The sequence below is a fragment of the Ochotona princeps genome, chromosome 26 (assembly GCF_030435755.1).
Source record: "Ochotona princeps isolate mOchPri1 chromosome 26, mOchPri1.hap1, whole genome shotgun sequence".
Classification (NCBI taxonomy): domain Eukaryota; kingdom Metazoa; phylum Chordata; class Mammalia; order Lagomorpha; family Ochotonidae; genus Ochotona; species Ochotona princeps.
The window spans coordinates 7409247-7436856 of NC_080857.1; the positions used below are offsets into that span (position 1 = coordinate 7409247).

The window sequence follows — 27610 nt, forward strand, 5'->3', positions numbered from 1 at the left end:
TGTGGGCGAGAAAGCCACTGAAGAGTCATGTTTTAAAGAAGGTAGGGCCCGGGGAGAGTTGGGCACACACACCCTGGCCTCCCTTCTCCTCCCTGTGCGCCCCGGGCCCCAGCCCGCCCGCGCCCCCTGGCCACCCCTCGCACCCCGGGCCCCAGGCCCGCCCGCCCCCCTGGTCCCCCTTGCGCCCAGCACGCCCCGAGCCACGCGGCGCGCGCGTGACAGCCCCGCCCCGGCCCGCCCCCGGCCGGGCGCTCGCAGCCCCGCGCAGCAGGGCCGGGCTCGGCTCCCAGCGCCGCGGAGCACTCGGCCCTGGCAGACGCCCCGAGATTGTTGTGAGGAGTCGCGCCAGTGGGTGAGCGCCGTAATCTGAACCAGCTGCGTCCAGACCGAGGCCCCATTTGCATTGTTTAACATACTTCGAAAATGAAGTGTTCATTTTTAACATTCCTCCTCCAATTGGTTTAATGCTGAATTACTGAAGAGGGCTAAGCGAAACCAGGTGCCTGCGGCCAGGGCTTGCAGTGGCTCCCAGCAACCCCGGCGCGCTCCCCGAGTCCGCGCCGCCCGCCCGCCCGCCCGCCACTCGCTCGGCCCCTCTGGAATAGAAATTCCCGCGAGCCCCAGGGGCCCCGCGCAGGCCGCCGCGCCGCCGCTCCTCCGAGGGTCCCGCCGGGGAGAGCCCTCCAGACTCCGCGCCTTGGCCTCTCCGCGCGCGCCTCCGGACATGCCCGGCTTCGGAAGGTGAGCTCCGACCGCCGCGCTTTGCTTTGCTCCAGGGGTCTGGAAACTTTACTGCAAGACCTGACGGATTGGAAAAATAGCTGTGGCTGGGATTCAGGCAGTGTCAGGATATTGGAAAAGGCATTGGCTAGTGATGCAATGATACCGTTAATTATAAAAAGCTGCGTCTGTGTGATTCGCATCTTGAAGCCTTGTTGAGGGAGTGGGTGTTTTTCTCACACCGTTTCGGGACCGGGAGATTCTCAGGGCTTTGCATCTTCCTTCTTTGGGTAGGGGGCGGTGGGGGTGGTGGTAGTCAGGCAGCAACTTGGTGCGCCTTTTTAGACTTTTTAAAAACTATGTCTATATACATATAAATAAATTTGGGAGCCCAATTTCTAGTTCCCTAGAGATGATCTTGTGTATCAGCCGTTGCTCAAGCCGCCGGGCTCGCTGCTCGCCGCGGGAGTGCCTCTGCTCCGTGTCTGTGTGGGACCCTGGAGTTTCCAGCAGAGGTGCATGGGGGCTCCTCTCGGCTGCTTCTAGGGACACCGCAGTCACAGCGCAGTCACCCTGCAACCTGGACAGGCTTGATTTAGGTGGCATCTACGCTGTCCCTTCTGTGGACTCGTGAAGACATAGCTGCCATTGGCAAGCAAACTGCCTGTGCCCCAGTGTGTGTATGTGTGTGCGTGCGCACGCAAGCAGACCACTGAGATGTCTCCGTGTCGTCTTGGCCCCGGGATCAGACCTTGTCTGGCTGGAAGTTCTGAACTCTGCTGTCCTCCTTCTGTAGGGTGGCGTGCAAAACCAGTGATCTCACCTGCTTTACAAACCTCTTGGGACCACCCTTCCCGCCCCCGGGGTCCTGCTCTTGGTGCTTTTTTTTTTTTTTTTTTCTTTTTGGGTTTTTCCTGACAAGGTGCAGCTCTTGGTCCAATCGCAAGAACAGTGGTGTTGGCTATTTATTTCCTTTTTGGAAAACCTTCTCTGTGAGCCTGGAGCTGAGTTGGCCCCCAGCACCCAGCTGTAGCTCTTCCAGGAGGTCGGGCTTGCGAACTGGCCCCGGCCAGTCCCTGGGGCTGCTTCCAGCCAAGGGAGCAGGGAGAAAGGGGGAGACGCGGGGTTAGCATGCCTTTCCCACCAGCTCTCAAAGCCCACTGCATGCAGTCAGTCTGTTCTGTCTCCAACATAAACGAGACAGGATTTTATAACCCACCAAAAGGAAACTTCATGTGAAGAAACAGGAAAACATTGAAATTCATAATATACAGACTGGAAAATAAATTTGTTACTGTTCTTTCATTCCTTCCAGATAGAAATCTCACTTTTGCAAAAAAATCAAAAAGTCTTGGGATTTGGCTCTGCGCTCTATAAGGTCAAGGCTGTCTCCAGTCTTCTAGAACCTGGCTCATGCGGGAGTGTAGATGGGATGGAAGCCTGTGGGTGCGCCGTCTGTGTTTGGTTTGGTGGGGACCAGAAGCATGAATGGGCTTGCAACTCTCACTCAGCCTCAAGGCTCTGGTCCCTCTGGATGGCTCCTGACTCCAGTGTTTCAAGTACCCCCTCCCCGGGGTGCCAGCTCAGGCAGGCTGTATGTCTCAGACATGAGGAAGCTGTGTACTGTGGTAGAAATTCTTAGAGAGAGAGAGAGATTGCAGAGGGCCCTGGCTGCTTTTGGCAGACATAGGCCACTGAAGCCAACCAGGACCCAATCTACTGCCCCACTGAAAAAGTCTGTGATGTCACCTCCAGCAGGAAGTCTTCCCTGATTTGTCTGGTGGCAGTTCTACCTAGCTCTCTCAGCATCCAGTGGGCATTTCTGTCCGTGCCCTCCCTGGGATGTAGGCACATGATCCGTCCATGTGGCCCTGGAGCACAGTGGCCAGGTCCTGCTTTTGTAGCTCTCTGCCCAGTGTCCTTGGCTACAAGAGGTGCTTGCTTGGATCAGTCACCACTGACCCCAGCAGAAGTTATACTAGACAGCGTAGCATTTTGCATCTTAACCACTCTGAAGCAGCCAGCTCAGTGGTCACTAACAGCCAGCACTGTTTCCATCTTGTAAAACTAGAACTCTAGTCCCTGTACACAGAAGTTCCTGCCTTCTCTCTGCTGAGCTCCTGGCAGTCACCACTCTCCTCTCTCCACCTGCTCCACATACCATGTGAGGAGTCAGACAGTGCCCGCCGATGGCTGTGTGCTGCATGTGGCATAGCGTCCTCTGAGTTCCCTATGCGGTCGCCTGTGCCAGGATGTCCTGCCTCTTGAAGTCTGTGTCTTGTCCCCTCAGATGTGTAGACCACAGTTACCCTTCCCTCTGGCTGTGTGTTGGCCTTGCGGCCGTTGAGACTGTCTCTGCTTTCTGATCTTGGGAGCGTGTCCCTTGAGGTCAACTTGCTGGATTTCATGTTGCTTCCATGCTTAAGTTGGGGAGGACTCCTTCGTCTTTTCCGTAGTAGCTGCATTGTCTACCTACCCATCATCACATTAAAATGACAGTTTCTCTCCATTGTCTCCAACACTTGTCATCGTTGCATGACCATTGTAACAGGCACGAGGAGGTACAGGTTTATATTTTTCTGGCATATCAGTGGCCACGATCTCACTGGACGAAAGCCTGTGGATGAGACAGGGCAAGGGGACAGGCTTAGGGAGGGTTAGAGGCTTGGGACGGCCAGCACCAATGGCCCGTGGTTTCCAGACCACTCTGCCTACGGGATTTGTTCCTCTTCCATCTGCATGGGGTCTCTGCATGCTCCCCTCCATTGGAACTTGCTGGGGCAGCGTGTTCTGGCCATATCCAGAAGAACCGCACTGGGGGATTGGGCTGTCCCAGCCCACCCATGGTCATGAACATGGCCTGAGGGGTACAGCTCTGGCCAGGTCACACCTCTCTCCATTTTCCACTTTTCCTTTCACAGTATGAGGTGTGGTTTGAGAAGTTTGCCATGACCATTGCCAAGCAGAGGGGTTCAAAATGCAGAGAGATCTTGCATGAGGAATGGGCACTAACAACACATTGTGAAGCCGACAGTATGACTTTCAGACTTTTTGGTGGGAAGAGAGGAAGAAGTTAAACCCTTTATTTAAAATTTCATTCAACTCCTTACTGTAGCATATGAAGCCAGCAGAAGATAAGAGGCTGTGTGGGATGGTCAGGGTATCTGGAAGTCCCTTTGTCCTCCTGGGAGAGTGTCACCCCTCCCACGTGGTGACATTGCCACTGTAAAATCATGGCTCTCCTGACAGGGAAGCTTCCCCAGCCCTGAAGAAGCCATAGGACTCACATCTGATTTCTCGCTCTCTGCAGGATACTCACTGTCACTATTCTGGCGCTCTGGGTGCCCAGTCCCGGGAAGGCTCAGGTAAGCATTCTGTGGTTTTGGATTGTCTGGGGATCTGATCGGAAGCCAGGCCAGGGGACACCAACCTTGCTTGTGGGAGATCCAGGATGGCAGAGGCCGGGGGCCTTGGCAGGGTACCTAACCCGAGCCCTTGATTGTACAGAAATGACAGTGGTGTTTCAGACAGATGCAGACTTGGTCCAGGAGACACAATTTCTGAGTGGCAGGGCTCACAGCAGGACTCAGGATTTTGACTCCCAAATCCAAGGCTGTCTTAGTCAAGGTCATGGGCAGGTTGTGGGCACAGCAGCTAAGATGCTGGTTGGAACACCTGCACTCCTCACCCAAGTGCTTGGATGGGAGTCTGATTCCACAGCAGGCCTGGCTCAAGTTCTTGGATTCTTGCCACCAATGTGGGAGACCTGGGTGGAGTCCCTGATGCCCAGATTCAGCCTGGCTCAGCCCCCGCTGCAATGGGCATTTGGGGAATGAACCAGCTCTAAGTGATTTTTCTTACACGTTCAAACCAAGACATGATCTGGTATTTCTGGGCCATGATGTCCCCAGGCTGACTGCTGAAGATACTTGGTGGCTCTGTGTCTATTCCTACACATGTCCCCTACTGCAGCAGGGGTAGTAGGGTGGGGCACACTGAGTAATGCAGCTCTAGGGCTGGGAGTGCTCTTTGAAGGTTGGGGGCCCCAGGGAGGAGTGTGAAGGGGGTGGGTGGGCCTTGTTCAGGGCAAGGGTTTAGAAGCACCTGCAACAGCCTAGTCTTTGTAATGTGGTGGGAGAGGGAATCCAGGTGGGCCAGGCCCCTCCTGCAGGCTCAGGGTGCCCCACCCCATCTATGTCCCCAGTCTGAGGAAGCCACAAGAGGAGCCCCATGTCAGAGCAGCGCCAGGCTCTGGACAGGAGGGGACACCTTTCCCCCCATGCTGGGAGGCTGAAGCAGGTGCAGGTCATTGGAAATGGCAGGGCTCTTGGAAAGAGAAACGTGGGCTGTTAGTCCTCGGAGGACCCATAGAGCTGCCCCCTCCAGCCCGTGAGACACCTTTGAAGGCACTGAGTGGGGCTCAGATTGGGCAGCAGTCACAGGTGTGTGTGTGTGTGTGTGTGTGTGTGTGCTGTGGGTGGCCACGTTGCGCGTAGTAATACATTGAGTACTTACGCTGCTTAGAAGTGAAGACCATCATCCCATTTTATAGACAGGGAGGCTGAGGCATGGGAAAGTTCTGCAGAGGGTATGGATGAGAGCTGATTATGATGTCAGGTAACCCAGTGGACTTTTTAATAATTTGACAGGCAGTGAGAAAGACAGAGTGAGGGACAGTGCTTCCACACACTGGTTCACTGCCCGAATAGCCACAATGGCTGGAGCTGGCCTGGTCTACAGCTGGAAGCCAGGAGCTTCTTCCAAGTGCAGGAGCCCAAGCATGTGGGCCATCCTCTGCTGCTGCCCCAAGCACGTTAGCAGGAAGCTGGATTGGAAGTGGAGCAGCTGGTACTCAAACCAGTGCCCACAGGGGATACTGACGCCATGTTCCAGCTTTATCCACTGCATCGTGAGGCCTGGCACCCTGAGAGTGAGGACCTGTGATGCCCAGAGCCCTGGCCCTTCAGTGCAGTCTGTCCATTCCCAAAAAGAACGGACACCTGGAACATGTGGTGCCTGGATGTGGGCAGCATCACTTCTCCTGAGAAAGAATGAATAGCCTGAGGAGATGCAGCTATGTTCTGGGCTGTGAAGGCTCCATTCCCACATCTGTGTGCCCAGACTGCCTGGCTCCTGACGGATTAGCTTCCTGCTAATGCAGACTATGGGGGCAACAGACTGGCTCAAGTGCTCGGGTCCCTGCTGCCCACGTGGGAGCCCCGTATTGAGCTCCTGCCTCCCAGTGTGGGCCTCTGGGGAGTGAACCAGAGAGTGGTGGTTGTCCGTCTGCCCCTTCTAAACATCTTTTTCTAAAGATGATTTGTTGTATTTGAGAGAGGGAAAGAGAGTGAGGGAAATTAAGATAATGATCAATCAGTTGACTAATCTTTCATCCTCTGGTCCCCGAATGCCTGCGGTAGCAGATGGCCAGAGCTGGGCAGGAGCCAGGAGCTCCATCAGGGTCTCCCACATCGGTGGCAGGGCTCCACCTCCTGGGGCATTCCAGGTGCATGAATGTGGAACTGGGTCAGAAGTGGCACAGTCAGCACTCAAGCTCTGATAGGGGAGCCTGATGTGACAGCTGGTGGCTTGACCTGCCGTGCCACGATGCAGGCCCCTGCAAAAATCTCTTTTTGAAAAGTGATAAAAATGGGGAGTGAGGAGCAACGATGTGGAGGCTGGAGGGTGATGCTAAGGATGGAACGCCTGTAAGGGGAAAGTGTAAGAAGAGTCCGTGGGAGCTGTAGTGCGGAGTGGGGGTTTTAAACTCCATCCCCTGGATGCTCCGCCATGCAGCCCGGATGCTCTGGTAGCAGAGGACGGCAGGACATGGCGAACTGACCTTGCGTGTCTCCTCTCTCTTCTTTCCCACAGCAACAATGCACTAACGGCTTTGACCTGGACCGCCAGTCGGGACAGTGTTTAGGTAGGAGCCCACGCAGATCTCTCTCTGGGCTGGGGCGGGGGAGGGACAGGACTCAGGGCCAGCCTGTGGTGGCTGAGCAGGGGTCAGGTGTGTGCATTCTTTCCTCAGTTGTTCCATCTTGTCCAGTCCTTGATGGCCTTGCCCATGGCCACCCCGGCGACATGCAGGGATGGAAAGCAGAGGTGCCTTTCCCTCCTTTACCCGCTGAGCGCAGTGGGGGCTGGGAGAGCTGACCCCTGCCTGCAAGGGGCTCTCTGGCTGGTACTGCCACTGTACCATGATCACAGACTTGGTGGCTTGGTCAATACCCACATTAATGACCTCTTAGTTTCCTAGGCAGGGAGTTCAACCTGGGTGTACCACGCTGACCATAGCAGGTGTCAGCGTGGCTGTGTTGTTCTCTGGGGGAGAAACAGAGGCTCCACTGCCCCACTCACTCAGGGAAGCTTGGTGTGGCTGGAGCTGAGTCCCTCTTTTCTCACTGAGGATCCCTCCCAGCTTCCCCTCTTTCTTTGCTGGTGGTCCCCTGGTCCATCCTGAAAAAGACTCATAATGAATCAAATATACTTTGCATATCCACTCTCTTTTTCTTCCCCCTTGGAGCACCTCTCTGGCCAATCCTCTGCCGTGTCTGCTGCTTTTAAGGACTTGGATTCCTTAGGGCCCCCCAACCTCTGAATTGGTACAGGATAAGCTCCCCAGCTCCAGGGCAGCTGACTAACAACCTAAATTTAGACCGCTGCCTTCATTCCCCTTTGCCTTGTCACTTTAACCTACTCACAGGGAACAGGATGGTTTGGGTACACGTGTCTCCGGGGTGGGACTCAGCATGGCATGGGTTTCTTAGGCAGGAGGGCTGGTGGACAGAGCTTCTGTCAGGCCTCCTCTGCCCAGGAAGCAGCCTCTGAGGCTGGCCACTGGGCCCAGGTTTTGGAAGGGGCTCAGCTGCTGTTTGTCTCCCCCATCCCCCGCATGCCCCTGCCAAGCCAACATCATTTTCCCGGCACCACTGGGGACTGTAGGTGCTGCCTTGTGGGGCCCAGTGGATGCTGCCTTGAAAGCAAGGCTTTGGGAGCTCCTGTCTGTCACCTGTGGGTAGCAGGTGCTGACTGGCTGGCCTGGCGTGTCTTGAGGTCTTCCTCACGCATGGCTGTTGGTCTTTGGAGCTCCCTTGCCATGCACACGCATGTGTATGGCGTGTCTTTGGGGCCAGCTAACACAGGGTCCCCGTGTGTGGCCTCAGCAGATGTGGACGAATGCCGGACCATCCCCGAGGCGTGCCGCGGAGACATGATGTGTGTGAACCAGAATGGTGGCTACCTGTGCATCCCGCGGACGAACCCTGTGTACCGCGGGCCCTATTCCAACCCCTATTCCACGTCCTACTCGGGACCCTATCCAGCAGCTGCCCCACCTCTCTCAGCACCCAACTACCCCACGATTTCCAGGCCTCTCATCTGCCGCTTCGGGTACCAGATGGATGAAGGCAACCAGTGTGTGGGTGAGTAGCTGCCATCTTCCTTCCTCCCCGGGGTGTGACCTCAGCCCAGGGTGACACGTTCTTCCCATGGGCACCTGTCACCCTGATAGACTGTATTGCTGCTCCTGTCCCATCCCTCAGGTGCACTTTGCTGTGTCAGTCACAGCCCTCCAAAGGCCACTTGTCCTCTGTCTCCTGACTCCCCTCTGTATACTCAGAAACTACGCTCAGGCTTTTCCCAGTTAACCGACACTTGTGTCTGCTCAAACTTGGTACGTGAATTCTCTAGAGTTCTAGAAAGGGCCAGAGCTCCATCTTCCCCTCTCCCTTGCTTGATGTCCACCTGCAAAAGAAGCCTGGAAGGCCCAGGTCAACTGCCCTGGAAGGAAAGCTGGTTCTTTTGGTGGGAGTCAAAGTAGTTCTGATCAAAAGAGGTCGCTTTGATGGGAATTCACAGCAAGAGACCCCAGGAAGTGGCCAGGATGTACTAGCACCCACTGACCACTGTGGCCCTCGCTGTGGTCCCGTTGGCTGTGATCAAAGCCTTGTAGCCTTGAGTGGCATTGGGACATGTTCTCAATGAAGGCTGTGGCCTTTTTGGATCACATACTCCCATCTGCAAAGTCTCTCTGTGCTTGCATTCCCATTCTGTGCGTATCCTATTATCCGTATCATAACATCTGTGCGTATCCTGTGATACTCTACGGTTCAGAGCACAGAGCACTTACGAAAAATAGAAAATTTAAAAGAATTTGACAAAATAAATCTGAAGTTCTGTTATTTTCCTTCCTATAGCCCTAATCTTGGGGTGACCATTGGTTTGTCTCTGACTTCAGGGAGTATTTGTTGGTTTTAGGGTTCTGAGGGTTCTGCAGTAACCAGCAGGTAGAGACCATGTTAGCTACATCATGAGGCCCTCTTGTATAAATGTGTACTCACACTCACATGCATGTGGATGAGATGTAGAGCATAGGGAAGATCCATACACACACCCGGACCCCCAGGATCTGCTTGCACTAGTCTGCAGTGTGTGTGTGTGTGAGGGTGTAAGGGTGTGGAGAGTGAATGTGTGTGTATATGGGTGTGTGTGGATGAGAATGCGTGAGGGTGTGTATGGAAGAGTTGTGAGGCTGAGTGTGAGTGTGTAAGAATGCTGCGTGTGTGTGTGGGAGAATGTCTATGTGTGTGTGTGAATGGTGCTGGTTGGTGTTCACCCTGAACACAGATGCATGTGTGAAGGGCTGAGCGGATCTGGTTTGCCTGTAAGCCGCTGCAGCCTTGTGGGGCAGCAGGGACCATGGCCATTGTAAGTGGCAGGGGTTTTTCAGCCTGTTGGCCCTTAGCCTCTTAAGCCCCTGAGAGTGGCGAGTGATCCCACAGGCGGGAGGCAGGTCCAGCCCCACCTCTCCAAGTAGCATCCCCTTTCCCATCAGGTGGAAACCATCCCCAAAGATAATGTGGCTTAAGATGGGGTGGGGGTAGGGTAGAGGCACCACCCCTCCAGGGCTCAGGGCCTGGCACCCACACACCTTGGGTGCCAGGCTTTAGGGCAAGGCCTTGGGGGCTGGCAGGGCAGGCCATGCTGGCTGTCTCGGCCCTCCTGCTGGCTGCTTTTGCACAGCAGTTGGGAGCTGTTGCTGCCAAGCCTTCCCTCTTGCTAGGGTCCCCAGTGCCCTTGGCCATGAGGACATGTCTGGGACATCTATTCATACCCGCTCCCTGTGACGTCATGCCATCGAGGGCTCCGAACCTGTCCCCGAGGAGATGCCAGGCCTTCATAATGGCCCTTTTGTAATGAAAACACAGCCCAGGAACCCCGGGCGAGGACTGGCACTGGGCCGTCCATTGCAGAAATGCCCAGCGTTATGCTTTCACGAGTTGCAGCTCCTGCTGACTTCCCTCCGGCCCACCCCAGCTTCCTGCCCGGCCTGAGGAGGTCCCTCAGGGCATTGTGAGAGGGGCCCCAGGGGGCAGAGCGCAAGAGCAGGGGGCAGAGCTTTCACCCTGTTCTTCCAGGGACTGGGCTGGGATGGGAACAGGCCATGGGCAAGCAAGGCACCGAGGGGGCAGAAGAGAGCAGGGGAAGATGGGGCATGGGGGCATGCCAAGGGAAGCCAAGGAGGTGAGCCCCGAGGGGTCACTGCTCCCACAGGAGGGGGCCAGGCTGTCCCGGATGCAGCTCTGGGTGTGGTGTGGCAGCACCCTGTGAGCCCTGAGAGAGTTTGGGAAGCCTTGCTCCTCCCCCATTTCCTCCTCCAAGTTGAAGCCAACCCTCAGCAGTGACTGCAACAGCATTAATGGTGACTGCGGGGACTGTTTGATGGGAAGGGGGGGATGCGTCAATTACTGACCTTATTGTGTTGATTTAGTGCAAGGTGCCTCGTTCCTCGAACATGTCTCTTGTTCCTGCCGTAAGACCCCTTACAGCCCTCACCCTCTGGCTCCCTTCTGTCCCTTGAAATGAGCTTTCATATTACCAACCTTGTAGAGGAGTTGGGGTTTGTTTTAGTTAATTAATTATTTGAAAGGCAGGGCCTGGTGCAATGGTTCAGTGGTTAAATCCTTGCCTTGCATATGCCGAGATCCCATATGGGCGCCAGTTCGTGTCCTGCTGTTCCACTTCCCATCCAGCTCCCTGCTTGTGGCCTGGGAAAGCAAAGAAGGCCCAAACCCTTGGGACCCTACACCTGTGTGGGAGACTCTGGAAGAAGTTCCTGGCTCCTGCTTTGGCTTAGCTCAGCTCCGGGCATTGTGGCCACTTGGGGAGTGACCAGCGGATGGAAGATCTTTGTCTCTCCTTCTCTTTGTAAAGCTGTCTTTCAAATAAAAATAAACTTTTTTTTTTTTCAAAAAAGAAGCAGTTACCGAAAGAGAGAGAGCGAGTTTCTATTCTCTGAATTTCTTCCCAAATAATCACAGTAGCCAGTATTGGGCCAGGGCTGAGGCGAGGTGTGGGGAACTCCAGCTGGGTCTCCTATGAGGGTGCTTGGGCTATCCTTTGCTGCACGCCCAGGTGGATTAGCAAGGATCTAGATCAGGAATGGAGCAGCGTGGACGCAAACCAGTTCTGCAATATGGAATGCTAGCATTGCAGGTAACCCACTGTGCCACGTAGCTTGCCCCAAGGGTTGACTTTCTTGCTGCTTTCCAGCAGTAGAAATTGGGGGCCAACCTGTGCTTCCAGGGAACCTCAACAGAGAGGCACCACAGGAAGTTGCTGAGAAGAGCTGTCCTCAAATGCCAGTGTGTGGGGGACTCGCCAGGAGAAAGATTCCAACTCCAGGGACCTGGCGAGTCATCTCACAGGTGAGGTGGAGCCGCTGGCTTGGGGACCACACCTTGAGTAGTAGGTCCTGCTCCATCCAAGTCTCAGAACTGCACTTAAAGAGAAACAGAAGGCTTACTTTGTGTATGTAAGTCCTGAACTGCTTGAGCTTGTTAGTAGAACAAAACACACAAGGAAGGAATAATTTTTAAGTCTTGGGAGAGGCAGCATAGTGTGGCAGGGGGAGGGACCAGGTGAAAGGCAGGACTACCGTCTTTGGTGCTGCGTAGCTGTGTAGCACTCCTGGAGTTTCTTCCATCTTAAGACAAAGGGCTGGTCTCGCATCAGGAGTCTCACCCTGGGGTCAGTGGATGGAACTCCAGGGATCTCTCCAGGTCGCAGGCCACAAGCCACCAAACTCTTAGCAGCACGTGGGACAACCAAAGACTCAAATATTTACATCTGGCTTGCCAGCAGCGGCAGCTGTTTTGAAATACCTTGGTGGATTTTAAATGTTTTGAAATACCATTCATGCAAATCACAACCTCAGAATGTGGAAGGTACTAGATCTGCTGCCGAATTTTTGTTAATGTTTATTAAGTTAGTTAATTATCTGTTTGAAGCACACACAGAGAGAGAGAGAGAGAGAGATCTGGTTCATCTGCTGGTTCACTTCCCAGGTGTCATAATAGCAAGATCTGTGCCAAGCTAAAGGCAGGTGCCAGGAACTCCACCCTGAGCCATCACAAGGGTACCAGAGATTCAAGCACTTGGGTTATCTTTTCTGCCTTCCTGGGCACATCAGCAGGAAGCTGGATTACAAGTAGAGCAGCAGGGACCTGATCCCTGATGTGGGCTGCCAATGTGGGATGCGTGCATTGCACGCCTTGGCCTGCCAGGCTGCACCACAGCCCTGACCCCGTCTTGTTATTTGATGCACTGGGCAAGAGGCCTGCAAGAGCTTACCAAAATGCATACTAAGAGAAAACTCTGTAAAAGATTTTTTATGCACCAAAGTCAACTTCTGTTTTCATTGCATTCTTCATGACCTTTTTGAAGTTCCCTCGTGTGACTGTCTATCTGGGTGTAACTTTATGACTCGTTTTAAGAGGAAGTTTCCATAAATGTCTTTCAGTCAGCTTGACCTCCTGGGCCATCCTACGTGTTTTATTTTGGGCAGTGCACAGTGTTTTTTAAGGAAAGGGTCTAGGGACTCAGCAGTTAGCTTGGTAACACCTGCACCAATGGCCTCAGCTCTCTGCCCTGGGTAACCTGAGAATGTTCACAGCCCCTCCAGTCTTCAGGGAACATCACTTTTGTGTCCAGACAGTCTGGATTTCCTGTTAACTCTTTCTCACCTGGGTGGCCAGGGCCGTGGTCTCCTCTACGGGTATTTTAGTCCGCCTACATGCTCGGTGACATCTTCTGCTGGATGGACGCCAATTCCCCATTCATAAGGAGGTTCCTCCTACCCCAGCTGCAGTTGGCTTTGGTGGCTGGCTCGCAGCTTGATGAGGTCAGGGCAGCCATTGGCCTCTCCTGTGTTGGGTGGGGTCCCTCTGGTGGGACAAGGCCAGCCCTCGGTGCCTCTGTGCAGCTGGTCACTTCCCCATTGCCTAGCGTGGCAGTTTTCTCAATGACCTGTAAGTTGTTCTTGGTTCATGCTTCTTGGTATGGCCCTGTTCCTTTTTGTTATATTCCACTATGGAATCGGCCGGTTGTGTGGGAAAAGCAAGGGGCCAGGTGAAATGTGGATTTTTCACAGCAGGGCTGTCCAGCTCTGCTTCTACTGGTCCCAGCCCAGATACCGAGTTTCTGGGACTCCTGTGAGTAGCAGGCAGGGACAATGAGTGGCAGTCCCCTGCTCAACAGACCACATGGCCCTGTGCTTGCCAAGTTAGTGGGAGGGTGTGTTCAGGTGTATCTGTAAGAGGTGTATTGGGTCGGCCTTCTGTTCTGGTTGTAGATGCTTTTTTCCTGAACATGTATTTACTTGAAACACAGAGAGAGCAAGAATGAAGATCCTGCATCTGCTGGTACTCTAACCGAGACTGCAATATGGGAGCAGGGAAGTGGCTCCCAGCCATGACACTGGACACTGCCCAGTCCTGTTTTCAAGCATCCCTTTGGGAGTGGATTGACTGCGCAGCTAGGAGTGGGAGCACAGAGTTGCTTACACGGGCTCTGTGTTCCTGCAGCGGTTCCTCTGGCCCTCATCTGCATGTGACTGGGGACCCCAGGATATCCTGCCGCTCTACCCCACTCAGCCTTGATCTCAATGCAGAGTGATTTGGGAGGGAGGCCTTTGTGTTATCAGAAATGGTAGATAAGTAAAAAGACCTGGAGTTTTGTGGCACCAAGGGTTAAGTTTGTAATGCTAGCATCCTATAGTGGGTTGCTAGATGACATCCCAGCTATTCCCCTTCTGATCCGGCTTCTGCTGAGCAGCCTGGGGAGGCAGCACCAGCACCTGTTGTGGCCATTTGGGAAGTGAACCAGTAGGTGAAGATCCCTTTGTCTCTCTCTCTCTCACTCTGCCTTTCCAATAAATAAATTTCAAGAAGAAATCAATTAAAAAGACAATAGTAGTGAAAGGCATCTGACTGACAGAGGATCCTTACTCCCCAATCACTACAATTGACTGAAACCTTGGATTAGGAAGCGTACATGTTGTTGCCAGCAATGTAAGTCATGTGTGATGGGCCCAAGATGTCAACCTTGCTGTTAGGAGAAGAAAAGTAGCTCTTTAGTTTCCCAGAGACCTGGATTAGCACCACCCCAGCATTCACTGTTTATCCACAGCAGCTGGGGGAGTACTTAGCAGGTGACAATCAACAGGTGGGCAGCAGGCAGCTAGAGGGAAGGAAGGAGAGAGGAGGATGGAGGGAGGCGGAGTGGGTGCTGTTGAACATGTGCAAGTAAGGGGGAGCCTTCCTGCTTCTGTGTCTCATCCCTCACTTTCCTGCGCCCCCTGCTCCAGCCTTGCCTGGTGCCTGGTGCTGGGTCTGTGCCACACCCTGCATGGGGCCAGGGTCTATCAACTCCAGTGCTCAGCAGAGCTGCAGGGTGATGGAAAAGATGACTGGGGACACCTTCCAGGTTGAATGAACTTGCACGCATCCCTGGAAGGTGTGTCTTTTCATCCTCGGTAAGGACTTTGCTTCTCCGGGAGCTGAGAAAGCAGCTCCCGGGGGCCTGCCACCTGCCAGGGGCACCTCCTCACACAACTCCAGGGACTCCATTGAGTGGGACTGCATGTCATTGTCATCCCTGGAGTCCCGCCACCACCCCAAGACTGCTGTTATTGGATTTGGTGGAACACGCTGGAGGGGCGGAAAGAAGACATTCACAGGATTCCTTCCCCTTAGAGCGCCTTGGACGGCACACTGCATGTCCAGGATTGACCCTCCAGAGTGGCTGAGCCGGGCTAAAGGGGAGTTGGGGACAGCCAGGGCCCAGCCCAGGCCCCGTGGACTCCGGGGGATGACTGGAGCACTGTGGCTGGGGAAGCAGTGATTCCTGGCGGCAGGGGGCTGGGCGGGGGGGCGGTTGTAAGAGCTCTGTGACCTCCCTTCCAGCCCAGCCGGCTGCAGAGACCCAGCCAGAGTTGATTTATGAGCTGCACATATTTCACGGGTCTTTACAGGTCCCCGGGGACGCGGTGAGGTCAGACAGAGCAGCCTTTGCATCCGGAATGGAGATGAAATTGGCATCTTCTGCTGTTCCCAGGGGGTGGGGTGGGGAGTGGAGATAATGATTTGCGGGAGATTATGTGAAACAAATGCAAAGACTCAGCGATGCAAACACCCTGCTTCATGTCCTGTCATTTGTTTGCTGATTGCATCTGGGTGGAGTGAGGGGTTGGCCATCCATGCCCTGGAACCACTGGACCCACAAGCAAGCTTGAGGGACCGGGGTTGCTGGGGCAGCGGCTGAACTCAGAGCATGCTTAGCCGTGACCATTGCATGCCTTCCTGTGCGCACGCCGTAACTGCGACAGACATTTGGGTTTGTTTATCTAACGTCTTTCCACCCAGCAAGAGCGTCTCATTGTTGTGCTTCCAGTGTCTGCTAAAGATTTGTTCGCTGAACAGAGAAGCCACACGCGGTGGTGACTCCAATTAGGAGAGAAACAGATCATCACCCAGGTGCAGCTGTCCCATTGCTGGAATGGGCTTGCTCACTCACCGTTTGGGGGGTGGGTGGTCTGTGCACCCTGAGATCAATCAGACATCATCACTGTGATGAGGAGTGTCACAGTCCCAGTGGGGGTGGAGTGGGTTTGGGGGACACATGGAGCCCGGCAATCAGATGATGAGGTTCTAGGAGGAGTGGAACTGTGGTGACGTGGACACAGGATACCACTTGGGCCTAGCTACAGTGGCTGGAAAAGCTTCCAGGAGGCGAGGCCGGGCACATTTGTGCATCCATTTGACCACTTCTCTGTGTGGACAGACACTGCCAGATGCTGGGAGCACAGGGTCCCCACCTTCAGCATCTCCCAGATGAGTGGGTGTGAGCGGGGGTGGGGCAGAGAGCCCACCCATTTGTACTCAGCATCTCTCCACATGCTGGAGGGTGAGATATGACAGATGAGTGCAGGTGCTCCTGGTGCCTGCCGTGGGAATGGACAAGCTGACCTGAAAGTGTGGAATTGAGGAGGACGTTGGTCTTGAAGGTGGAGAAAGCCATCTGGATGGGCAGCAGTGTGAGCAAAGTTGCAGTTTTGCATGGCAGTTCCAGTTTGGGCGCTGCTCGGGTTGCCCACAGCCCATGTCAGTGCCAGAGGTCCTGGGGCTGCCTGGCTTGCAGCCTCCTGCTCGGGTGCATCCTGGGAGGCAGCAGGGCATGGCTCAAGTTGTTGGGTCCCTGCCACCCACGTGGGAATTCCCGGCTTCAGCCTGGTCCAGCCCTGCCAGTTGCGGGCATTCAAAGTGAACCGCTAGATACCTTTCACAAGCCAAGTTCCTGGAGTGATGAGGAATGCTGCTGGGAGCCCACTGCTGGTCACCTGCTTTGGACAACACCCCGCAGCTTGGCCACAGGCCGCAGGCAGGCAGATAGGCATGGGCTGAGTGAGGAGGCTGAGCAGGGGTCTGGGGCTGGGCCAGGCATTGATGGGGTTGTCATGTGAGTGCGATCTTAAGTGGGGGGCAGTGGCAGGTCTCCCCCTGTTGGGAGATTTCTGGGGTCTTGGCCTCACCTGAGCACAGCAATGAGCTCATGAGGGTGGGGATGCATCTCTGGTTTCTGCTCTTTCTGGGGTTCCCTTTTGTCATCTGTGCCAGAGGGGCCATGCTGCACTGTCTCCAGTTCCCTGCAGCCCAGACCACTCAGGACATGAAGATGCAGGGATGGCCCAGTGGGGGTTGGCTCCTGGGGTGGGGGTCTGTCTCGTCTGTGCATTAGGGGTGCTGGTCCCAGTCATCCTCTACGCTAGACACAGAGGTGGTACTTGAGTAAAGCCCCTATCTTGCCTCCCCCAGATAGGCGTGTGGGGAATGGTGATGGAGGTGGCCCTGGGCCAGATACCAGTGCCAGGGGCTTCAGGAATCTGGGGCTAACCCTGTGATACCTGGCGAGAATTTGTGGGCAGTCAGGATAGAACATAGGAGCCCCCTTAAGTTCACCAGCCTGCGGGACCCTGACAGTGCTGGGAGAGACCCCCGCTCCCTCCAGCAGAGTCTGTTTCCAGGACCAGTTTGAATCTTCTTCAGCCACAGAGAAGAGCACTGGCCAGGGAGCAGTGACTGGACCTGCAGTCCACTGGTTTCTCCCTGTGGGAGGTTGGATGCTGTGGTCACATCCTTGACCAACTGCCTTTGCTGTAAGAATTCCAGCTTGGACACCGCTTCTCACTCCCCCAAGGGCTCCCATATCCACCGCCTCAGTGAATTCTCAGGACAGCCCAGGAAAGCAGATACCATGGTATCTTTTTCTCTGTCTCAGAGAGTCCTTGGAAGGCCCTATGACTGCCCCATGTCCAAGAGTTTATCTGTGGTTGAGGCTGCCCAAAGCATTGGGCCTTGTCCACTATTGGATCCTCCTTGTTCCAGCAGTGCCCTGGGGATGCATGGGCCATGCTGGCTTGTCTTCTCTTTCTCAAAGTATCCCAGTCCCTTCCCTGCCCCAGGGCCTTGGCACATGCTGCCTCCTACCTGTGTTTGGAGCATCTGACTTGTTCTCAACTGTTTTCTGGTTTCTGCTCTGTTGAATTGTCACCTCCTGGATGGAGGAGGATTGCCCTATCTGGGCTTGGGGACACCACAGTTGCTCCCTGCTGCCAGCTTTCTCATTCTTGATTACAACCTGCAAGCATGTGTGAAACCATCTTCAGGGCTTTGCACAGGACCTGCTAAGGCTCTGATTCAGGTAGTCCGGGGAGTGGGAGCGGGGTCTGATGATGCTCCTGGCAGGGGCTGGGGACCACACCTCGTGGAAGACTGGCTGACAGCTCCCTTTTGTGTGCCTTTTGAAGATCTTAGCTGCCAACTTCAGAAAGCAGAGAGACTTGTCACTGTGTTCCCACACTGTGCCTGACGCTGTGCTGCAGCTGGATGAGTATCTGGGTACTAACTGCTCCGTAGACTTAGGCATCAGGGTCCCTGGTTCGGTACTGACCCTCGGTGTTCAGGCTTAGGATGTGCTGGGTCCAGGAGCCCCCACGGACACTGGACTTTGGGAATGTACAGGTCCCTTGTGGCATGTGGCAGAGTGTTTGTCTGTACCCCATGCCTCTCCTTGCAGCCTTTGGTCCTCTCCGGGCCTAGCAAGACCTCAAGGGATGGGAGGCAAGTAGTTGTTGTGCTGTGTTGTTTTAGGGAGGAGTGTCAGGTACAAGTTCAAAAATCATTCAGTCCAATGTTGACTGGCCTGGGTACATGGACCCCTCTGGAGTGGACATGAAAGCTCAGCCTGTCATCCTGCCCCAAGAAGGAGGGAGATCAGGTGTTCCTGGGAACTTTGGGAGCTATTTGGTCTGATCTCTCCACTCACTCTCTTCTTCCCTTCCCTTCCCTTCCCTTCCCTTCCCTTCCCTTCCCTTCCCTTCCTTTCTTTTCTCTTTCTCTTTTAAGATTTGTTTATTTTTATTGGAAAGTCAGATATACAGAGAGAAAGAGAAAGATCTTCCATTTGCTGGTTCACTCCCCAAGTGACTGCAATGGCTGGAGCTGAGCCGACCCGAAGCCAGGCTTCTTTGGAAGAAGTCGAAACTTCTTCCAGGTCTCCTACACATACAGGCTCCCAAGGCTTTGAGCCATCCTCGACTGCTTTCCCAGGCCCCAAGCAAGGAGCTGGATGTGGAGTGGAGCAGCTGGGACAGGAACCAGCGCCCATATGGGATATGATGCTTGGAGGTAGAGGATTAAACAGTTGAACCAACATGCCGGCCCTAGAACTGTTTTCTGACAATTATTATTATTATTTCTTGAAAGAGTTACACAGAAAGAAAGGAATAAACAGATTTTCCATCTGCTGGTTCACCCCCAGAAGGCCACAATGGCTACGGTTGGGCCAAATTGAAGCCAGGAGCCAGGAGCTTCATCCAGGTCTCCCTTGTGTGTGGCAGGGACCCAAGAACCTGCAACATCTCTTGCCTTTTCCACACACATTTGGTAGGGAGCTGGACTGAAAATGAATCAGCAGGACCCAAACTGGCTCCGCGTGGATGCCAGCATCATAGGCAGTGGCTTTCCCTGCTACACTACAGTGCCAGTAGGGCTATCCTTTTGAAGTGGGCTTGTGCCATGGCTTGGATTGCTTTAACCACACTCTGGTTTTGCAAGAATTCTGCCTGCTGTCTCAGTCCTCTTTGGAAGTCATTAAGCTCTGTTCTCTCCAAATTCAAGCTGAGCAAAAACTTGTAAATGTGGCTGTTCAGGCTCTCTCCTTCCCAAGATATAAAACCTGGGGTGGGGGGGCCCAGGGCTGCGGCAGACAGGCCACAAATGAGTTAATGGACTAGAAAGTCATTAAGACCACAGGAGAGGGTGCGGCTTGGCTTGAGCCTTCAGGAGGAAAGGCTTGCCAGGACCACATTCCAACGCAGGCGACTGACTGTGAAGAAGAGAGCGTGGGTTCTGGAATCAAGTCCAGGGAGCCACAGGCACGCTCGGGGTCTCATCCACCAAGACCCCCGGAGCAGCCAATGAGGGGTGCAAGAGGAGGGTGAGGCAGTGCAGTCCCCTCGGGAAGCCTGGAAAGCTGTCTGGAGGACGGGGGCAGGGGGTGGAGTTCATAGAATGTTCCAGACCTCTTATGGTCTGGCAGTTGTGGGGGGCTGGAATGCCCAAGATTGATGTGCTGGTGGGGTGTTGAGGGAAGCTGTGTCCTAGCCCTGTCTCCTCCACTCGCAGCTGGGCCTGCTTCCCCCAGAACTCCCTTGGCTTTCCCTCTCTGCCTGTCCTTGTCCACTGCTCTGCGTGCTGTAGGGACACAGGTCAGGTCAGCCTTGGCCCCACCTCCTAACATTGTGTTAACTGTCGCCGCCCTGCAGCGACACTAAAATGACGAGGAATATTCTTGTAGGTCTGGGAAAAATTGGCAAAAGCGGCTGCGTTTAAAACCTTTTCTCCACTGCTCCTGTCCCCGTCTGTCTAAATTTTGCTACCCGCTTCTTCGCCACCCTTCTTCCCATTTTCCACCACCCTTCTTCCCAGTTCTTCCCGTTTCTGTATCCCCCCATTCCCCATGTAAGAGCCACCAGAATGTCACGAACCAAAGAGACCTTTATTGCCGAAAGCGAGCTGCTTAAATATAGTTCTTCCACCAATCACTCTGCACGTGGTCCACGGGGCGCTATCTGATAGGCCAGCAATCGCAGCCAGGGAGAATTAGCCTATCCTTGTGACCTCCTGCCTGCCCACTGGCGGGACAAGTCCCGCCTCCTGGCACTCAGCCAGCCGCCATCTTGAAGCCCCTCATCCGTGTGGGGTCAGCTGCTCCCCACAGTTAACTTCAGCGCCTCTTTTAGACTCGGGCTCCAAATGCACCTCCACTGCGAGGGGATGGGATTTCAAGCTGTGAGTCAGCAGGGGACCTCACTCACTCTGTAGAAATACATGCAATCTCTTGTCCCTGGAGGAACCCTCCAAGGTTGGACACCCCTGGGAAGGCTGTTCCTCTTCTTGCTTCTCAAGGGTAATTGTCACCTCGGAGTGCATGCCTATTCCCTTCCCTTCCCTTCCCCCAGGCCTCAGTTATCTCAGGTCCCTTCCCCCTCCTGAGTCGCATACATGGTGGGCTCTTCAGAAATGTCATGAGAGACAAGGATTCAGAGAAAGCTATGTGTGGATTTCAAAAAATCTTTTTGGCACTCGAGTTGACTTGTCTTTCTTCCCACGCCTCCACGGACCATTTGAAGTCCCCTGGTATGCCAGGGTGGATGCCGGCCTGGTGGTGGGCCAACAGTCCAGGGAGGTTGGATAATAAGTGCTGGATGAACGGGAAGATGGAACTGTTTGGAAAGCAGCAGCAGGCTTCCCAGGGGGCCTGTGCACTCACCTTCCACACAGCCCAGCTACTGCACTTACAAGGGAAGGAGCCTTTTACTCTGGCTGACCACATCAGGTCAGCAGAAGAATCAAGATGGGAGGTACTCATTCTTAAACTCCTAGAGTTCAAGTTTGAAGACAATGACTTCTCCTGGCCAATCTTGAAGAAACTCTTCAACCATTTCTTCATGGTGTTCCCTTGGCCCTGCTCTGTGGCCACTTCTCACTCTGCCCCCAGAACCCGTGACCTCCTGTCCCCTTGTCCTTGGTCAGAGGTCTGGTTCTGCAGCAGTGAGCAAGGTCGTTTGGACAGAGCTGGGGTCCTTCCCGTGGGTCCAGAGCCACACAGCCCAGAGAGTGTGGCTGTGCAGACAGCTGGGTTGAGGTAAGCGGGGCTGTACAACTGTTCGCCATGGAAGGGTATTGACCCAGAAGCATGCGTGGGGGAGGAAGGGCACTCTGTGAGGCAGGCAGCCACCTTGGCTAGTCGGGAGAAGGTTCGCTGAGGATTGGCTCTGATATAGTCTCTTACCTCTTCTCTGGACCTGGGCTTCCTGCCTGGCCCCTGACTGGTAGGTGAGCCTAGCCATCGCCTGCTGCCTGCCAGGACATTAGCAGGGAACTGAATCAGAAAAGTAGAGCAGCTGAGCTTCAACCAGTGCTCCCGTTGCGGGGTATTGGTGTCACCAGCAGTGGCTCGATCCACTGCCCCTTAAGGTCAAATAGTTCTTCCCTCAGTCACAGGCTGTTAAGGCAATGGCTCCCTGGATCCTCCTTCTGGAGCTATCAGATGTTCCCATGTTTTGGGTGGAGAGGATTTGTCGAGTGCCTGGTCCGGTTCTCTGTGCTCTTTTATCCTACCCTGGGAGGAAAAAATAAAACACTCAGCAAAGACTGGTAGATGTATAGCCTTTATCATCTTCATATCCTCATCCCACATCAAAACGCTTCCTGTGTCTGCCCTTATTCCATGTCACTGTGGCAGTGCCTGGGTTTGGCTTGCTGCCTTCGCTCACAGAGCTCTCGGCCCGCTCTATCTCTGGCCCCTCTGTTGGTGCAGATCTTGGGAACAGCCAGGCTTTCCTTATCTACAAAGCAGAGGATTACAGCCCTGTGGGAGGATTTAGATGGGAGAATGTATACAAAGCATGGAACATTAGGTGGTGCTCAGCAAGTGACATGCATCACTCCCCAGAGCCATGCATTTTCCCAAACTTAGCTGGAGGCACGTTTGCCCTTGGGAAAAAAATTAGTCCTGTTGGTCACTTAAAAAGTATGTGACAGTTTCTGAGAACATGGCGTGAAATGACATTTCAGGGGTCCACGCCTGCCCTGTTGGTGGTGAAAGACAGTGTTAATTGACTGAAGAAAACTTTTCTGAAAATATATCACCTGGACCAAAAATCAGGCTGAGAGCTCAGAACTTGATGTCTGCCAGACAGTTTGGAGTCTGCCTTGCAGGTGTCCACTGGAGAAGCAAGCAGAGAAAGGCCTTGGGGCCAGAGGCAGGCTCTGTGAACCTGGCCCCCTCTCATCAGCTGTGTGACCTGGGACGGGTCTTGAACTCCCCAAGTCCATTCTCTGTGGAGTGGGAGAAGACAAGCCCTGCCCTGCCTGCCTCACAGGTGTGGTAGTGATGCCCTAGACTCTCTGGTTCCTGTACAACCCATGGTTCTTGTTTGTTCTCAGGGCGTTTTTGAAAAACCATCTGTTTTGAGGTCTTTCAGATTTGGGTTGTAGCTGTTGACTCATCTGCTTCAATAAACTGTGAACTGAGCTCTGCCATGTTTGCCCATTAGCTGGAGCCTGCACGTACGCCAGGAGCTAAGGGATCTCATTTCGTGAGAGCCAGCCCCGGGGCTGGGCATGCCTGTGGGAACAGCCATCGCCTCTCCACCACCGCGTCCCAGACCCCCTTCAAGTCCCAGGAGACGTGCTCATTGCACTTGATTCCTAAGGCTCCTGTGGATGTTGTTGTGGCTGAAGTCTATTCTTTGCTTTTGTGTCCTTGTCCACTGTGAGATGCGAGTATAGCAGTCTATTGATTAGTGATCTTGTCAGGAGAGAGTTGGGTGGTTTTAAGTTTGTTCACTAGTACAAAGAATGGTGTTCTGGGTTTTTCTTCTGGGTGACACACAGTTGGACTGTAAAGTGGTCATTTCAACTTCACAAAACTGTGGCTTGTTGCTTTCCAAACTAGTTCCATGAATGCACACACTTCTTGGGAGCGCAGAAGGGTTTGGTTTGGTCCACAAAGTCACAGACACGTTAGTATTGACGGACTTCTTAATTTTTGCCAAGCTGATGGCTGTAAAACGTTTCCCATTGTATTCTTGATTGCACCACACAGGTTACTAATAAAAAGTAATCATCTTTTAGCAAGGTTAAAGGAAATGTGTGTTGCCTGATTGTGTTTTGCTGCTGCTTCTTGTTTTTCACTGCAGTTTCTTTACTGGGGAGGACTGAGGTGTAGGGAAAATTGGGTAAACTCATTATTTCCAAATTTGCTATTTCTTCTTGTTGTTCCTGGGGAAAGGGGAGAGACAAAGGGGAAGCCACTCCTGACTTTCCACACGTCCCAGGATCCAAGAATAAGGAACTGCCACCTCATGTCAACCCGGAGTCTCAATGTGTACATATTTCGAGGGTGCTGTCCAAGTGGTTTGGATAGTTCTGAAATGCTGTCTATTTCACCGATCCAAGGATGATGTCACCCTTTCGATGTCCATTGGCTGACATAGTAAGCCTCAAGTCTCCATTCACTGAGATTTTTTGCTGTCATCATTTGATTGGAATAGTTTTCCAGTTTGTCCTGTTCTCCTTTTTCTGCTACAGAATCAAATGAGCTGCCATATTCTCCTTTTATAATAGGACCTGTGATCACTGCTCTAATTTTTTTAAAGATTTATTTTATTTTTATTGGAAAGGCAGATATACAGAGAGGAGGAGAGACAGAGAGCAAGATCTTCTTTCCGCTGGTTCACTCCCCAAGAGGCCGCAACGGCTGGAGCTCAGCCAATCCAAAACCAGGGGCTCTTCCAAGTCTCCCATACAGGCAGGGTCTCAAGGCTTTAGGGCATCCTCGACTGCTTTCCCAGGCCACAAGCAGGGAGCTGGATGGGAAGTGGTTCCGCCGGGATTACAAGTAGTGTCTATGGGATCCCGACACGTGCAAGGTGAGGACTTTAACCACTATGTTATCAAACCAGGCCCTGCTCTAATTTTTTAAGGCTTATTTTTTTTAAGATTTTTTTTTAATGTTTATTACAAAGTCAGATATACAGAGAGGAGGAGAGACAGAGAGGAAGATCTTCCGTCCGATGATTCACTCCCCAAGTGAGCCGCAACGGGCCGGTGCTGCGCCGATCCGATGCCAGGAGCCTGGAACCTCTTCCGGGTCTCCCACGCAGGTGCAGGGTCCCAATGCATTGGGCCGTCCTCGACTGCTTTCCCAGGCCACAAGCAGGGAGCTGGATGGGAAGTGGAGCTGCCGGAATTAGAACCGGCTCCCATATGGGATCCTGGGGCGTTCAAGGCGAGGACTTTAGCAGCTAGGCCATGCCGCCAGGCCCAAGGCTTATTTTTAAGGCCCGGTATAGTAGCCTAGTGACTATAGTTTTCACCTTGTATGCACTGGGATTCTGTTTAGGCACCGAGTTATGTCCCAGCTCCTCCACTTCCCATCCAGCTCCCTGCTTGTGACCTGGGAAAGCAGTCAAGGATGCCCTAAAGCCTTGAGACCCTGCCTGTATGGGAGACTCAGAAGAGAAAAAGCTCCAGGCTCCTGTCTTTGGATTGGCTCAGCTCTCGCCATTGTGCCACCTGGGGAGTGAACCAGCAGATGGAAGATCTTGCTTTCTGTATCTCCTTTTAATCGGTGCCCATATGGGATCCTGGCGCATGCAAGGTGAGGACTCCAGTCACTAGGCTACCGTGCTGGGCCATGTAAATTTAATTTTTTAAAATTTAATTTTAATATTATTTACATAGTTGAGAGGGATGTCCACCAATGTGGGCTTCCAATGGACAGGGTGGTCGAAGTGGATGGGGCAAAAGTTTCTTTTTTCTCCTGTGTTCGCAGGAGGGACCACTTTGCTGTCAAACTACCTTAGCACCCGGGGATGAGAGACAGTCATTTGATCACATCTTAGAGACCCCAAAGTGGAGAAGAGTGTTCTGAGGGTGCTATTTGTGTACTTGCAACTTACATGAGTTCTTTATATATCTATCTGCTAATCATTTTTAGTTGGATGGGTTGCAGATACCCTCTCCCAATTTGTAACTTAGATTTCCAGGATCTTTGTGATGTTTTTTGAGCACCAGATATTCCCAATTTTAATATAATGGAATTTACTTTTTCCTTTGTAATTGGTGTTGTTGTGGTAGCTTGTTTGGGAAATTCCATACCCTAAGATCATGAATGTGTTTTCTTACATTGGATTTTCTTTTTTTTTTTTAATTCATTAATTACATTGTATTATGTGACACAGTTTCATAGGTACTGGTATTCTCCCCACCTCTCCCCAAACCCTCCCACCATGGTGGATTCCTCCACCTTGTTGCATAACCATAGTTCCTTACATTGGATTTTCAAAGTTGTAAGGCTTTACTTTCCCATACAAATCTTGAATCTATTTGGAGTTTATTTGTACGTCTATGAGAAGTTTCACGGGCCAGTGACTTGCTGCTCTTTTACCATGGCTCTGGAATGCCTCCTTCTTCCCTGCCCAGTGTCCCCCACACTGCCCCATCTCCCTGTGTTCTCTCTTCTCTTTTGCTACCAGTGTGTGCGCTAGCAACTCTTGGTATTTGTTAGTACAACTTCCTAAGAAGTCGTGTTGTCTGATAGGTTTTTTCTCTCTGTGTGTGTCCTCGTTATTTTGGGGCCAGTTCCTTTAAAAAGGCCGGGGAGACTTTGGTTGTAATCGCTTATAATCTTTTAGAAAAGCAAATATTGCCAGAAACATACCACTTTTATCACTGTCAAAGAGCCATTTTTTGTTTTATATATCTCTTTTCTTTTTGCTGTTAACTTCACCAATTCTTGCTTTTTGCATTTTTATTTGTTTTCACCTTATTTGAAATCCAGAGAGACAGAAGGAGGGAGAAGAAGGAGGGGAGACAGAGAGAGAGAGAGAGAGATGTTGACTCACTTCTCAGAAGCCATCAGTAGCTGGGACTGGGCCATACTGAAGCCAGGAGCCCAGAACTCCATCCGGGTGCGGTGACATGAATGTGAGGCCAGAACTTACAGGGTTGCTTGAACACAAGCACTATGACACTACGATACACATGGTGGCACTTGATGTGAGAACCAGGACAGCCACCAAGCCACTAACAAGCGGGAAGGACATACAGTGTGGATGTGCCAGATGCACGTGATTCACAGACTGGGCAGGATAGAGTCTAAACTTCAGTATCATTTACTTCCAGAACGTTCCAGTTAGGCCATCTGCAACTGAAACTGTGGGTAGGGGATGGGGAGGACTGTATGTGGTGTAGTTGGTGATTAAATTAGTGATGAGTTTTCTACACATTTATGGAGATTTAGTTTGTATATTTGTTCCTTCTGACGTAATTCTATTTTCATCAGGGCATATGGTCTACGTGGACACTGATTCCCTGCTTGGAAAATTATTTCCTTGTTTTATTATCTTTGCTGTCTACACCCAGTACCAAGAAGGAAACAATTCCTGCTGACGTAATGAGTGACAGATGATAGCATGTTTAGGGAGCAGGCCTCCCAGCAGTTCCCTCTGCTGCTGATTGGCCAGTCCAGCCAGCCACGTGTATTCTGATATATGCTGGTCAATGAACAGGAGAGACAAGCTCCCCCCGACTGTGGTGCGTCCTCTCTTGGTCTGGGAAGCAGATACTTGCTGGAGGTGGGGATGAGGCTAGCGAGCCTGGAACTGTGGGACCATTAGGCGGACCTTAGATACAGCTCATCTAGACGGCGGAGTTCCCAGGGCACAATGGGGTTTCTTCGGTGGCCTGGAGGTGAGCATTTCCTCTCAAATGGGAGCAGGTGTCACAGAGAGCTCGGAGAGGTGGTGTTTTCTCCAGTGGGTTCTCCTACTGACTTCTCAGCCTCAAGCATGACACCTCCGTCTTAAAACAGGGCAACTGTGGTGAGGTACAGTACAGGTGAGGGTGCTGTAGGGCATCCTGCCCCATAGCAGAGGGCTGCGGTTTGAGTGTCAGCTCTGTTTCCCATTCCACTTGCCTACTTATGCTGTCTCTGGCAGGCAGCTGGGTCCCTGCCACCCGCGTGGGAGGCTCAGGGGGCCTTCCTGGCTCCTGGCTTTGGCCTGGTGCAGCACGTGCTGCTGTGCATATTCAGAAAGGAACCAGTGGAGGAAACATTGCTTTCCTTCCCTCCATCCCTCTCTATGCCTCCTTCACCCCAAATAAAATGAAAACAAGTAAAAAATTACAAACATATAAAAATCAGAGAGGCAGACACATACCCAGCTCGTGCCAGGCTGGTTGAGTTCCTAATCGACCTTTCTGTTCTATATGCTAATCAGCTCCACCTCATTTTGTCTTTTATAGTAACAGGGTGGCAACATCTTAGCTTTACCTAAGGGAATGTAGGCAGACATAAGCTTCAGACTGAGTTTTACTCATGAAGAATATTGGGAGACAAAAAAGGACAAAGACAAATCCGTTTGGCCAGTGCACACTAGTTCAGTGGAGGGATGAAAGATGCACACAGGAGCAAT

General features: G+C 52.8%; 1 protein-coding gene across 1 annotated transcript in view; it reads left to right on the forward strand.

Annotated features, from left to right (window-relative positions):
- Window positions 1-225: 225 nt before the first annotated feature.
- FBLN5 (fibulin 5) overlaps window positions 226-27610 on the forward strand; it is a 65556-nt gene continuing 38171 nt past the window's right edge. The window contains exons 1-4 of the mRNA XM_004584338.4: window positions 226-741; window positions 4031-4085; window positions 6595-6646; window positions 7893-8147. Of these exons, the coding sequence (XP_004584395.1) occupies window positions 725-741; window positions 4031-4085; window positions 6595-6646; window positions 7893-8147 (379 nt within the window). The 5' untranslated portion in view covers window positions 226-724. The remainder of the gene's footprint in view (window positions 742-4030; window positions 4086-6594; window positions 6647-7892; window positions 8148-27610) is intronic.